This window comes from Platalea leucorodia (genome assembly GCF_965183815.1).
Source record: "Platalea leucorodia genome assembly, chromosome: 11".
NCBI lineage: Eukaryota > Metazoa > Chordata > Aves > Pelecaniformes > Threskiornithidae > Platalea > Platalea leucorodia.
In genome coordinates, this window is record NC_138833.1 from 9,173,810 (window position 1) to 9,188,766 (window position 14,957).

General features: G+C 49.7%; 1 protein-coding gene across 1 annotated transcript in view; it reads left to right on the forward strand.

Annotated features, from left to right (window-relative positions):
* Positions 1 to 992: 992 nt before the first annotated feature.
* PSD2 (pleckstrin and Sec7 domain containing 2) overlaps positions 993 to 14,957 on the forward strand; it is a gene marked incomplete at both ends in the record, with an annotated part of 49,342 nt that continues 35,377 nt past the window's right edge. Inside the window, 3 exons of the mRNA XM_082323986.1 lie at positions 993 to 1,513; positions 10,091 to 10,579; positions 11,982 to 12,176. Of these exons, the coding sequence (XP_082180112.1) occupies positions 993 to 1,513; positions 10,091 to 10,579; positions 11,982 to 12,176 (1,205 nt within the window). The remainder of the gene's footprint in view (positions 1,514 to 10,090; positions 10,580 to 11,981; positions 12,177 to 14,957) is intronic.

The window sequence follows — 14,957 nt, forward strand, 5'->3', positions numbered from 1 at the left end:
CAGAAGAGAGAATTTCTGGTGGCACCATGGTGACTTGACTGCAGCTGCAGTGGTTACAATGGAGAAGAGCTTGCACAGCACTGTGGGGCTACAGCCCATGGCTCAGGATGGTGCTTGCAAGACTGGCACACTCTGCATTGATAGGCATGTTCACCAATAAGGTGCCTTTTTATCAAAAAGCCACTTGTCTCATTTGATGCAACACAGCATCCTTCCCTTGCCCTACAGAGAGAGCATCTCGGGGTATATTCAATAAGGATGCTTTTGCCAGAGTCTTAGCTGGCAACTTATGACACCCTTCAGCAGTGCTTGTGTGTCAGGAAAAGAAAAGTGTTACTCTGGCAGACAAGAAGCTCTGCAGAAATGCAAAGTCAGCAGGGAGAATCACACAGGTTGGCACATCACAACTGCTTAGAAGTGTTTAAAAAAAATTCACACCTATCTCCTGTTTTCCCTATTTCTTCTATTTCTGGCAGGCAGGGAATAATTGGGAGTAGCACTCTGGTAGCCAGCCTGGGAAAAGCAGCCATGCCACGTTCCTGTCCCCAGCCCTGGGCAGCTGCCTGCCACAGCTGAGGCACCAAGAGCCCGCATGGTATGGGTCCCCTGTACTTCAGGTTGGGACTGTCTGTGGGTTATGAGAGGAGCAGGAGAAGGTGGGTGCCTGGGCCCCTAATGGCTCAGGGCCACAACAGCAGATTTTCCTCTCCAGATCCCACTGTGCTGGGTAACGAGAGCTAGTCTTTGCAAAAGCAGCAAACCCCAGTATGGTCCTTCCTGGCTTTTATATTGAGGGGTTTAGAGGGTGGGGGGCATTTTCCTGTGCTCCGTTTCAAACTGCTGCCCTTCTGAGTTGCTATTGACAAGTCTGCGCCTTTCTGTCAGCCCTCATGGGCGTTCATGACATCATTGTTTCTTTTCCATTGTAGGTAGTACTGAGCTTGAGCTGAGTGCGGGAGGGAGCCCGTAAGCACTGGGAAAACAAGCGGAATATGAGTGAGAACAGCCACTTTCCATGGTCTGCTGCAGACCGTCAAGAGCTGCATTCCTCGGGCTCACAGCCGGCTGTGCTGGCCTGCAGCGATGGGGACGAGCAGCTCAGCCAGCCTCCAGAGCCTGCCAGTAGGAGAGCCAGCCCCCAGGATAATGCTCAACCCTCCCGAGGAGTGGAGGGGGAGCGCGGGGGCCAGGGGGACGAACATCTGGAAGCAACAGCAGAGCTGGATGGGAGACAGGGTGAGCAGGGACCGGGGACAGATGCCACCAGCAAGAGCGGCCGTAAGGACGGGCCGGTGCTGGCAAACGGCGTGGATGCAGAGCTGGCCACAGGGTGGGAACAGATGCCGCTGCAGCAGCGGGATGGCAGTGTGCCCAGCCGAAGCAGCACAGATTTGGGGGAGAAGGGGTCCCCCACCCAGGAGATACCTAGCAAGGCCCTCAGCAAGGAGAGGTGTCAAGGCGTCCTGGACTCCTCAGAAGCTCTAAGTGCCGACGAGACGGAGGAGCAGCTTGGGTGAGTGTGAAGCTGTTTTAACCTCAGCTCAGTGCTGGTTTGTGTGTGTTGTTTCTCAGTCCTCCTTGGTTTGAGTTACTCTGCTCTGTATATAACTCATCACTTTAAAAAGCTGCAGCTGCTCTCATGGCAGACTGTGGCTTTTCACTCTCTTTCTCTCTGGGCTTCTCACACTGCTTTTCCCTGTTACAAATGCGGAAAAGCTGTGATTAGAGCCAGTGTCTGCCCACAGAGTTACTAAAGTGAAGAAGAAGCTTTAGGGATCTCAAGAGTGCTGGGTGCTGGTTGTGCTCACTTTGGGGGTGTCCCACTTACTTGCAAGTTGGAGATTCAGCTGCAGCACTTATGGCAGAGTTACTTGAGATGATAACTTAGGACAATCACGACAGACAGGAGACAATGAGGAGCGAGGCTTGTCCAGGAGCTTGGTATGCCCTGGAAGTCCCTGGAAGCATGGCTTGCTCTGGCAGTCCCTGGGCTAGCAGGTTACAGCTTTTCATCCAAAGGACCACACCATTAGTAAGAGAGGGTAAGGCACTGAGCTTTGCTCCCTGCTGCACCTGTGGCAGGTGTTACCAGTGCCTGGGTGGCACAGGCATAGCAGTGAGAGATAAGAGACACAAGTGTCATCCTGTTCTCAAGTGCCTGAGACAAATGAGCACGTGTGCAATGCCCCCCCATCTCTGTGTCCTCTGTACTGTCAGCCTGTTTTCACAGGAGAACTCTCCAGGCTGGGGGACATTCACACTGGTGCAGTGTCCACAGCTGATTTTATGCCTCTGCAAGTGCCTAGACTCCCTGGGGCTCTGCATGTTGGGGGCTGAAGGGAAATGACTGGTCACTGGGATGAGGTGGGGTGCTTCCTGTGCCATCCCTGTGGGAGGAGTACAGATGCTTCCCTTTGCCACCAGAAATCATCTAGGGGTCTGTATTGTAGCCAGCTGGGGTTCATGGCTGCTGTGAATCTTATGGCCCTGCCTATATATCTACCCTGGCACGGGAGAGTTGCTGCAAACAGGAGGGGGCTGGAGAAGAGCAGCAGAAGTTGTCACAGAGGAGCATGGCCTTCTTAAGAGGAGAAGGTGTGAAAGGGTGGCCAAGAGGGGCCTGTGAATCACCTCCTAGTTTTAGTCCAGTGCAGGCTTCAGGCTGAGCCGTTTGTTCAGAGCGCTGTCTGGAGCGTAGGCAGGAGTGTCAGCAGAGCTGGGAAGCCACACAGCATGTGGGCTGATGACAGGCGTCCCTAATTCATTGTGTCTCTAGTGTTGAACAGGCTCCCCTATAAAAAGCTGGTGGTTTGATTTTACCCAAGGCCCCCAGCAAGAAGGAGCAGCACTGTTTCAACTAGCACAATTGAAGGTATTGAAGGGGAAGCGTGTCCAATGCAGGCTGCTGATGTCCAGAGAGCGAGGGGAGTCCACCCCCAGGCAGGTCCCACAAGCCCTGTAAGCTATGCAGTCAGGTCTTAGATGTCTGCAAGTCTCTCAGGTTGCAAGGGAATCGTATTTGCCTGATATGTGGCTCCCTGGCAGAGACTGTGAGTTCAAGATGAAGTTAAGGGTGGTCAGTGAATGCTGCTACAATCACTGGAAGTGCAATTATTTTTAAGGTATTAGGGCATGAATTGGGAGAATTGGAAGGCTGAGGATTTGGAGATGATGCAACCTGACTGGGCTCTGCATGCACAGCCCATGATCTTACCATAGAATCATAGAATTCTGTCTTGTGCTCTGAACATATTCACTTGGATAGCAAATAAGTCTTTTGGGAAGCTGAATGCACAAGGGACAAGTCACACACTATATTCAAAGGCAGAAGGGCAGCTGGAAACTTTCAGGGACACAGCTGAAATCTGGGAAACCACTTATTGCCTAGGGATCAGGTTAGCTCACTGTGTTTGAGCTCCTTAGTACTTTGACCACCTATCTTTAGGCTAAATGGCAGAAACACATGGCTGGGCCAAACACAGCATGGAGCTGGTTTTTCCAGACCGTAGCTGACTGTCTGGCTCTCCTAGATCTATGTGGGTCAGGAGCTGACAGATGAACCAAGGCACTGAGAAGTCACTGCATCATCTCTGAGTTTCCCCAGTTCTTTCTTTACTCCCCTTCAGTATGTCACTGTTTCTGTTATGACCCATTCTGCATATAGGAGAACCTGGGTTTTTTCTGTCTCTGGACTAATGTTTTACAGATGAGCAATCAACTATTCATTCCTGGGGAAAAAAATCACTTGTCACTTGCATGTTGGTGCTCGTATGATGCATTTTGTCCCTGGATCTTAAAGTACTTTACAAGAAAGGGCCAAGTCTTGCTCTTCCTGCTGAACCAATGGAGAATTAAAGGGGAAAAAGTCATCCAAAGTCATTGACTCCATTGTGGACCTGGAGAAAGAAACCATGATTGCCCGTGCTGAAGGTAGATTAGTGCGTCTATGCGGAAATGGTTGTTAAAAAAGTCAAGAAAATAAAGCCAAAGCTTTAGTGCTTGTGCCGCGGCTTGCGTTAACTGAATCCCTTTTGCCCCCTTTCTAGTTTATCCCATGGCATCCATTGGCACGCCAATATACCAGTTGTCAAAGCCCCATTTTTCAGTCGTTGTGGCTATGTTGCCTAGAGGTCTTTCACATTCCCAGAAACCTCCAACATTGGCCCTGCTGATCTCAGGGAGGTTGCAGCTCTGCAGTCAAACTGAGAGCTTCACCAGTGAATGATATTCTCTACTTTCAGCCACATGAAATTGTGAAAAAAGGTCAAACTTGTTAATAGAGGAATCCCGACCTTTGGCTTGTAGACGCACTTAGTACCTGCAGGTTTGGGACTGCTGCCTTTGCCCACACATTTCCTCCCATGCCAACAGATAGCCATTGAGCAATTCAAATTCCATTAAATAAAGTTTCAGAAAAATTTTACAGAAAGCCTGCAGTGCACAGGCAAGAAGATTCTGATTTCCACCATGTCCTTCTCTGACAGGCCTCCCCACTCCACCAACACAGGAAACTAGGTTCTACTTTATTATAACTAATTAATCAGTGAGAAGTGAAATGTAAACAACTCAGTGCATAAAAATCCAGTATGGTTAAGCTGCAATAATAACCAAGTGCATTGCTTTGCATGCCTTGCCGTAAGCAATAAAACAGCATTTCAGAGATGACTGGGGAAAGCAACACAGGCAATTAGATACAGTGTTACTTCAGTATGCTTACAAAACCTTGTGATTACAATGCAAATAAATATACAGCTCCTTATTTAAGTAAAGCAATTGCCTTCCCCACTGTGTAATAAGTACGCGACACTTCTCTGTGGGGACGCTATATCAGGTTCATTCACACGAGCAAGGTCTTTCACTGTTTCCCACCTTAGCCTGGCTTTGCTTCTCTTTGTGCTCCCTCTTCTCTGGGACCACGCAAGGAGAGATGTGATGTGCCTGACTTGTTGGTGCCCACTGACCCATCCAGGACCACAGCTGATCTCTGCAGTCTGTCCCACGCAGCCTTTGCTGGGGCATTTGTAGGCACACAGACTTTCTCACTGTGTTGCTTTCTGTACAAGTTTGGGCTCAAGGGATAAATAAAGGCATGGAAAATACAAGCTCTATGGTGTGAATAGCTAAAGGAAATGACTCTGTTCAGTGTGGCGAGAGAGAAGGAGCTATCTAGGTTGGAATTATGGCAATGTGGAACCTGCTAAGTAATATCCAGGAGGTGCAGGGCTTGATGGCTCTTGATGGGCTTGATACCCAGGAGCAGCCAGAAGAATATCTACAGACACAGTTGCAGTGCACAACACCCCTGGAAACACATGCTGTGCACCAAACCTCACAGGGATGGGCCAGGACATGCCCTTCTGCATGGGTGCTCCCACACAAAGACATGCTGGTGATGGGAGTGAAGCAATGCAGACCAAGGGGCAGTGTGATGGCTGTCTTGGAGGACCTGGGGAAACCACAAAGGCCCAGGGTTTTTCCATGGTGTGGGGAGGACACAGACCCTCTTGTAAGGAAGGGGATATGGAAGAGGGGACATGACCTCGGTGCCGGGAAAGGTTATAGAGCAGATCATCTGGAATGCCATCATGCGGCATGTACGGGACAACGAGGGGATCAGGCCCAGCCAGCATGGGTTTATGAAAGGCAGGTCCTGCTTGACTAACCTGGTCTCTTTCTATGACAAGGTCACCCACTTAGTGGATGAGGAAAAGGCTGTGGATGTTGTCTACCTGGACTCTAGTAAGGCCTTTGACAAGGTTTTCCACAGCTGGTGAAGGGTCTAGAGAACAAGTCTTATGAGGAGCAGCTGTGGGAACTGGGGTTGTTTAGCCTGGAGAAAAGGAGGCTCAGGGGAGACCTTACTGCTCTCTACAGCTACCTGAAAGGAGGCTGTAGTGAGGTGGGGGTCGGTCTCTTCTCCCAAGTAACAAGCAATAGGACAAGAGGAAATGGCCTCAAGTTGCACCAGGGGAAGTTTAGGTTGGATATTAGGAAAGACGTCTTCACTAAAAGGGTAGTCAGGTACTGGAATAGGCTGCCCAGGGAAGTGGTTGAGTCCCCATCCCTGGAGGTATTTAAAAGACATGTAGTTATAGTGCTTAGGGACAGGGTTTAGTGGTGGACTTGGCAGTGCTTAGTTAATGGTTGGACTTGATGATCTTAAAGGTCTTTTCCAACCTAAACGATTCTATGATTCTATGAAGTTCACTGGGGATGGGGACTGTTGCAAGAAGTTTGGCAATGGGACAAGCTGCCAAGGTAGGTCCATAATTCCCATTTCCCATCACTGGGTGCAGTTAAGGCTGTAAAGTCCTTTCTGTCACAAGGGGATGAAGTTTTTAAAGTTCTTCCTGCTTTGTGGAAGGAGGGGATCTTTTCTGTACACAAAGTCATGGCCAGGCACTGCAGTTCACCCTGCAGGGATGGATGGATTTGTAAAGACAAGCGTTCCTGAGGATGAGGGGCCTTTGGGCTGCAGCAGATAGTCTGTGGAGCTGCTGCTGTCTGTCTCGTTTCTGCTTATGTCTGGTTTGCTGCATGGCCAGCTCTGATGAACTGGGTGAGAGTTTTCTTAAGCCCTGAGCTCCTGCAATCAAGGGATTATGTGAGTCTACAGATTCATATAAGCTTTTACCCATGTGGTTGCAGAGCTAGGTTTGAAAACAGCATTTCGGACGGCCCAGACATCAGAGGGGACTTTCAAAGGGTGCAAAAACTTGTTTGTCAGGGCCTGTCAGGTCTCGTGAACATATTGTAAGCCATGCATGGTTGTCTTCCCCCTCACACAGCCCTTCAGGTGGGTCTGTCCTGCTCCCTGCTGCGCTGGGATCCCCTGTTCCTGACACAGCTCACCAGCCCGCTAGCCTGGCATCCAGCATCATGAAGAAGGGAAGGTAGCATAGCATAGCCACTTCATGGGACCCTGACCTGCTTGGGTTCCTCAGACTCTTAGGAGATTGAGAAATAAGAAACCTGAGAGCACTGTTTTGTCCTGTCCTCTTCAATGGGTCTCACCCTGGCACATTAGAAGCAAGAAAATCTACCTTTGTTCAAATCCTTCCCCAAGTGCACTTTTCTTTTAGAGACAGGGGACAAGAAGTCTGCTAGCTGGCTTGTGCCTGCTCCTCACTGCCACAGTGGGGCCATGTGCACCTCTGTTGTTGCAGTCTTCCCTCCTTACACTGGTTTTCTCTTAGCTGTCCACTGTATCCCCTTTCACACTACGACTATCTTTGGTTGTTGTGGATTCTTGGGGTGAGGAGATCCCCGTTGGCAGAGAACCTCCTATCCCGCAGGCTTGGGTCTTTAAACACACCGGCTGTAGCAAACAAGGTGATAACCTTGAGGACTTCCATATGTGAAGGGATGCCAGGTCCCATTTTACTGCCTGGAATGTAAATGCTGAGTTCTTGCTGCCTATGCTGATGGGGGTGTTGGAGGACAACCGGTCCATGTGAGCATCACTGCTCAGGCATGGTGTGTCCTGTACTGCCCATGAGAACTGTCTGCTCCACAAAGACGATGATGACGGTTCCCAGATGGGTGTGTTGTCATCAGTGGCAAGGTGTGCATTCCCTAGCCCTTAGGGGCTGTCCTGAAATGGCCTGCCATCTTCCACTCTGCCTGAGGTATTTTGAAGAGCTAGGGTTTCCAAGAATGGATGACACTACATCGGTATATCTGGGCCAGTAAATTCAGCGCCTTATTAACCTGCTCGCTGCTCAAGAGGCAGCCTTTCCTTCTTCTACTTGCTTAGCTGTGCAGTGGAAATACAGGCAAATCGCTCCTGCCTTGAGGGATGCATCCCAGACCCTGTAATGGTACAAGTAGACCTGGCTTCAGGGCTCCACTGAGCCTCTGCCCAGGCACAGCAGTGACGTTCAGGGGTCCATATCCACCGTCTAACTAGGGATCCTGTGTCTGTTGGACAAAATGGGCAGAATGTCTCTGGATCAGGGCACCTGTAAGCTGCAGGTAGGTGGGAGCTCGAAACACATGGCTGGCTGTGGGGGCTGTCAGGGGCTGGTCACTTTGCTTCCCCTGTTCTCTGCTGTCTGCTGGTGGAGATGGGAAACAAGGCTATCTCTCTCTACCTCTCTTTACTTGTGCTATGAGCAATTCCATGGAGTGCAGTGTGTGCCTCAGTTTCCCCACCTAAAAAGACTGAGCTGTTTTCTAAAGTGCATTGAGAAGTGTCTGGACTCCTAGGAGACACTTTCATGGCTCTGCCATGTCTGGGTCACAAGTGCTTTGCTGCCTCTGTGCTAGAGCCACTACCTCCCAAGGTCCGTTTCCGATCTCTTCTGTGCCAGGTGATGTTATGCAAGGCTGGGAGTGGGCTGTCACTGGCACCCGGTAGGAAACATTACTAACAGTAGCTGGATTTGGGCAGGCACAGGTACAGCATCTCTGTAGCTGGCACAAGAAACTTGCTCATCCCTGATCCACCCCCAGAATTTATCTCAGGGAAATGTAGTCTGCAGCAAAGTGAGGCCATGCTCATTAGGAGAGGCACGAGGCACAGCCATGGCGCTGACACAGGGTTTCCAAACTGAGACAACCATAGTGAGGAGGTGCAGTGGGTTGACTCCAACCAGCAGCTAAGCACCTATCCTTGCGTTTGCTCACCACCCTCCCCCGTGGGATGGGGGAGGGAATCAGAAGAGCAAAAGCAAGAAGACTTGTGGGTCAAGATAAAAGCAGTTTAATAAGTGAATGAAAGAGAAAAAAAACCCACCAAGTGATGCAAAAGCAATCACTCACCACCTCCCAGCAGCAGACTGGGAATTTCTGAGAATGACATTATATGGCATGGAATATCCCTTTGGTCAATTCAGGTCAGCTGTCCCAGCTGTGTCCCCTCCCAGCCTCTTGCCTACCCCCAGCCTACTTACTGGGGAATGAAAAATAGAGAAAGCCTTGACGCTGTGCAGGCATGTTCAGCAACAGATAAAACATCGGTGCATTATCAACACTGTTTTAGCACAAATCCAAACCACAGCACCATATGTGCTGCTATGAAGAAAGTTAACTCCATCACAGGCAGAGGAAAAGCAGCTTACTGTTCCCCTAGCTTTCACCTGTATCACAGCATGAAATGCCTGGTTCTAATAAAGCAAATGACAGCAGCATCTGCTGGAAGTGAGGAAGCAGGCTTCACCTGAGAAATCCAGGGTATTTTAGGCAGGTCCTTGCAGCCCGGTCTATTCCAGGAGGGACTGAGTCCTTCCAGCTCTCTGGGGCTCCCAGCACAGCAGGTGTTGCTGGATTTGACTCAGATGAATTCTCCCAGTGTGGGTTCTTACTGAGATGTACACTGGAATGAATGCCCCTGCATTAAAGCCAGAGAGAGCTGGGACTGCTGAGAGTCATCCATGCTTACCTGGAAGCTAGGCTTGTAGGTTCATGCATTTTGCAGCCTCCTGTCATGCCTGTAATGCTGTGCCTGAATCCCACAGGCTAGCTGTAAAGCAGCATGGAGCCTCCCCTGCCTGGATGTGTGTCCATCACCTTTTACATCCCCCTCAGTGAAGAGAAAACTATTTGTAGGGTGCCTTGCACTTCTAGAGTGCCGCATCTAAGAAAAAAGGTTTAAGTTACAGCATATGAATTGTTCCCTAAAAGTTTCTGCTTTTTCTCCGCTATAAAAGGGAGCAAGGACATTTGCTGCTGACATCCCAAGTTAGATGAAATGGCCTTGATCTTAAGGATTTTCATGCTTTTGAAGTAGCCATAATTGGAGCACTTGAAGGGAGAGATATAACCTGCAGATTAAATCCATTCTGGCGGTGGATCCAGTAGCAGGTGTCAGATGCAAACGTCTCCAGTTCAGAGGTCTGGCTTTTTACTGGGGCATGACCAAATTAAGGGTTGGCTGGGCCTCTGGGATTGCTCATCATAAACCTCTGCCTTTTTCAGCTCTAGAAGCTTATAATAAAATTGGGAACCATGCACGTTATACCACAGAAAGGTCCCAAGGGCCTATAATAACAGCATCCATTTCTGCCTCTTCTCTTGCCTCCTAGCTCCAAGTGGAACAGTACAAGCAATTACCTTGACATTATTTTCTACATTTCCTGTTTTGGTCCAGGTTTGCTTCTGGAGATGCCAAGCTGAGCTGCAGCGAGGATGAAAAGGAACATTTTCAATTCAAAGACATCAGGGATGGGTTCAGCTCAACCTTTGAGAAGATCGTTGAGTCTGACCTTATGAAGGGTACATATTACAGCAGCTTGGACTCCTTGGATGTCCTCTCTCTCACAGACGAGACAGATAGCTGTGTTAGTTTTGAGGCCCCGCTCACCCCATTGATCCAGCAAAGGGTCAAGGAAAGCCCAGAGCTCTTGGAGCAGAAACTGGTAGCCCAGCAGAGAGAAGCCCTTCACCACATGGCTGCTGATAAGCAAGAGCAGGCAGCAGCGAAGCTAGCAGAGGGGGATTTTGGGAGCCCTCTCAGGCACTCAATTACCAGCAGCAGGTCGGAGAATGTGTTGAGCCGATTGTCCTTGAAGAGTATCCCAAATGGGTTCCACGTGGAAGGGTCAGAGGAAGATGCCAACAAGATCATTAACTCCATCAGGTAAGGCAGGCTGGGAATTCCTTGGGCAAAGGGCTCCTTGTCTTATGGGGTCCCAGTTCAGGAGCAAGGCTCAGAGGACATGATAGAGACGGAGCTGCTTTTTTTCCCTTTGTGCTTCTTCTCATGTGCTGTCATGGCAGAGAGGCCAAACACCAAAAGGAAAAACTTTTCCAACCTGTAGGTTAGGACTGCAGCTGGGGACGGGTATTAAACCAGCCAGTCCCCAGCGGGCCTCTGTCTGAGTCCTCCCTGTTCTCAGACCCAGGACCTCAAACTGCAGGTGAGCTGCAGGGTCCTGTAGGAGCCCTGCGAGCCCAAGAAAAGCCAAGGCTCAGCACTTTGTATTCACATTTGCTCTGGAGGGCACCACCATTCATCTGGTTACTCACAAATCCCATCTGTTCTTATAGCAGGCAAAGCCAGGCTCCTCTGGGCAGACCACTGCTTTGTCTGCCTGACATCTGCAAAAGCCCTTGGCAGGCTGGAGGCAGTCAGGCACACTCCCAAGTGTGCTCTGAAATGCAGAGAAACCTCGAGGTTTCACTTAGGACTGGGTGCCCCTGTAGAGGCCTCCCCAAAGGTTCTTCTGTGGGCAGTGAGGAGATCAGCAGAGACTTCATCCTCTGGGCCAGCTGAGACCCAAACCATCATCCCCGGGAGGCAGCAGCTCATCTGCAGGGCAGTTCCTTGCATGAGGAAGACAGGTGATGAGCAGCCAGGCCATGAGAGAGCTGGAGCAAGGCTGCATGTCCAGCTAGCTATCAGGCCTTCAATGAGTCACACTGCCCAAAAATGTGCCAATAGGTGCCATAATGCCATAACTGGCCTTGGGCAAGAAAATAAAGAGATGCAGTCCCACCTACATGGTGCCAGTGGGGCTGCTCAGTGTGCTGTCTTTGGGAACAGCTGGCCACAACGCCAGCCGGCAGCTGGGAGAGGAACAGCCCACCAGTGACAGCAGGTCTGCTGTCAGTCCCATTGGCATGATTTGTACAAGTGCAGTTTCTCATCCTCGGCAAATAATCTGAACTGAAAAGCACACCATCTATCCCTAAGATTTCCTGAATGTCCACAGCTCTGAAGGAGCTTGGTATCCCTTTCCATACCAGTGGAGAGAGAGGAAGCTTAAATAGGTGTTGGAGCTGCTTCCTTTGAACGGATACATCCTCATTTCTCAGGGAGAAGTCACCTTCTCTTCAGTCTTTTTCTACAAATTTGAAATTAAACTGTACTATTATATTTGACCTGAAATGAAAGAGGGTTTGTCCAATGTCCAGTTCACAAATGTGTTGTTGTTTTTTCATATTTTTGGTTAGGACAAGAAGAAATCAAAATTGGCATTTTCTGTGGGTTTCATCAAGTCATATTGCTGCTCCTTGAATTGTTTCTTGTTTCTGTGTAGTGATGCCAGCTTGAAAGATGCACTGTCAGACTCTGACTCTGACATGGGCAGCACAGAGCAGCTTGATCAGGGCAGCACGGACACCTTGGCGAACGGCTGCAGGGCAGATAGCGAGGCTGCCAAGAGGCTGGCCAAGCGCCTCTACAACCTCGAAGGGTTCAAGCGCTGCGATGTGGCACGCCAGCTCGGGAAAAAGTAAGTGGGGCTTTGGGTTGCAGCCAGCCTTACGAGGGCATTGACTGAAATGGCAGCATTGAGCATGGCCAGCAGAAACACAGTTGTGGTGGGGAGGGTCTGGAGGAGCACTGCTGGGAGGCCAGGGCAAAGGAAGGAAGGGACAAGCCTGCTTTTACAAGGGCTTGCTGGATGGAGTCGGGGCTGTTGGAGATCCAGTTGAAGCTGGTCCAAGTTCAATGCCCTTGCAATCTGAATCCTACAAGTTGCTTCTGTGTATTGGGCATTAACTGCCACAAGCTGCTGCCCACCAGAACCAAGAGCTTCCTGCATTTGGTAAGGACTCAGTAAGACCTCCCCTAAAGCAATTTCCAGGCTGAAGGTTTTGGGATCCAGACCTGATCTGCACTGGGCTCCCCAGGTTTTTAACGTCTGCACCCCAAAATCTTCTTGCTGCAGTGCTTCCTGACCCACTCTGTATAGGTGGCATGAAGGGTCTGATGGAGAGCCACGTGCACACCAGAGGTCCAAGCACCTCAGCTGGTAGATTTGCCTGGGTAAGGCAGAAGGGAAATAAAAAGTGTTTATTCAAAAGTGGGAGAGTTACAGAGATTTCTAAGAGAGAGAGTAACAGTAACGGGTGTAGCAGTAACAGATTATTTTAGGATGCCAGTGGGTGTGAGGACACCAATCCCTATCATCCTTCTCCTGGAACAGATATAACCTGTGTTGCTGGGGTTTTTTTAATGTCCTTCTCCTGTCCGGATCAGCGGGACACAACTGTCCCTCAGCAAATACCCAAGCTTTCAGTACCAAGGATTGTCTGTGACTCCCAACTTAGTCCTGGGACAGAAGGAGCCTCCAAATTATTTCCTAGAGAGGCTCTTTGTATCACCTGGCAGCATCCTTGTTCTTCCCTTTTGCTGTGGTTCTTGTAGCAGGTGCATTGCTGGTTGCTCTTGCCTCAGGTCTAGCATCCTTCTCCTTTCTTGCAAATTTGCCATGCCAGCTCACTGAGTGGGGGAATTTTCAAGCAATTGGTCTCTGGGGGTGCATCTGAGTGTGTCCCTTTGCTAGTTCCTGCAATCCTCACTCACACCTGCAATCCTCACACCTTGGAAAGCTCTTTGGTGACCCACATTTGGGAATTGACAGAGCCTTTAAAAGAAAACTTTTGTTTGGGTCATCTGGGTTTTTGACATCTGAATCATTTCCCAGAACAAGAACTAGCTAGAGCTGCAAGCTCTTGGACCAAGCAGGTGGATTTGCAGAGCAGGAAAGGATGAAGGATGAGGATAGGTGTGTTTTAAGTTGGTCTTGCTCACTTAAGACAATGTAAGACCAATCTGCAGCGGGAGCAGGGTAAGTTTAAGTGATGCTTTCAGGCCAGCTCCATGTAGGAGGTGGGCTGGCTAAGAGGGTTGTTCAAAAAGTAAAATCGCATTTTAAAGCTTTTTAACTCATTATAACCCCTTTTTTTCTTTGTGAACATCATCATTGGCAATTTTCTCAAAAAAACAAAAAATAAACCAAACCCACTCATCATTGTCAAACAAGTAGAAAAGGCTTGATGAACAAGGAAGTGGAGGTTGGATATCTCTGAATAGTTTTCCAGCTGACACAATTCTGTGAAGTTAACCTCAAATGCAGAAATTGCCTTCGTCTCTCTGAAGAGCACGTGTTTTGGCAACTGAAATCTCCATGGAAGATTCTCATTCCTGGATTTGTTTTGTGGCATTGTCTCAGCTCCATCACTATCCACAGTCACATGTCTCTTGCTGGATAGAGGTTGGACAGTCTCAGCTGCCAGACCATGAAGATGGTAGTGTCAGGCACTTCCTTGCAAGGTTTCCCAAGAGAGCCTTGTGCTCACAAAACCACACAGGCAGCAACAGAGCAGGCAGCAGAGAACAGTTTCAGCATTGCAGTGCACTGAGAACTGGAAGTCTGTCAGAGTCCCATGGGCAGTATGGCATGGGCACATAGTGTATTTTCCTCCCCTGGAGATTAAGTGAATTTTATTTAGCCAAACTTCTTATGGACAATCTTTTTTTTTGACCCAGGTGACTGTGGCACAAAAAGAATCCTGGACAATACAGGCTTAGCTATGTAGGACAGTGTGATTCAGGCTGTAAAACAACACACATCCGTCTACGTCCAGCCACACAGGAATGAAACTGGGAGAAAAGGCCAGGGCTCCTGTGTTAGCCCTGGGGTGGCTTGTGACCCAGATGGGTCAGTAAGCACTCTTGGTGCCTGGACCTTCCCAAACCAGGCAGAGGGAGCAAATGCGAAGCTGGGGTGTAAGGTGAGGTCAGTAGAGGCTGTCCGTGTTGGCAGGGCGACCAGCCAGAGGATGCCAGACATGTCCCCATGGGAAACACTTTGCTGTTCTTGTGGGGATGTCTCTGTCATGTCTGAGCTGCATAGTGGAAGCGTCACCCGTTCCTGCAGGAGGGGCTGGGACTGGCAGAGAGAGAGAGAAGGCCAGTCCTTGCATGAGGAAACCAGAGCAAGCATCTAAGCCCACCTTAGTGTAGGCCATGGTCTTGCCCTGGTCAGTGTTGGAGCTCTGTGTCCCAGGCATGCCTGGGGCATGTTAACTGGCTCTGGAGCTCAGGGAGAAGAGTCCCATCAATGTCAGTGAGCCCCTGCCTAGACATAGGAGTTTGTTTCTTCCTGGGGACTATCTGCCTTCAGGTGTCCTGCAACACTGTCTGGTTCCCTTGGCAGACCTGGCAGTCCCTGCCTGGAGCTTTTCCAAGCAGAGATGAACCAAGTGAGGCACACAGGAAGGCGTGA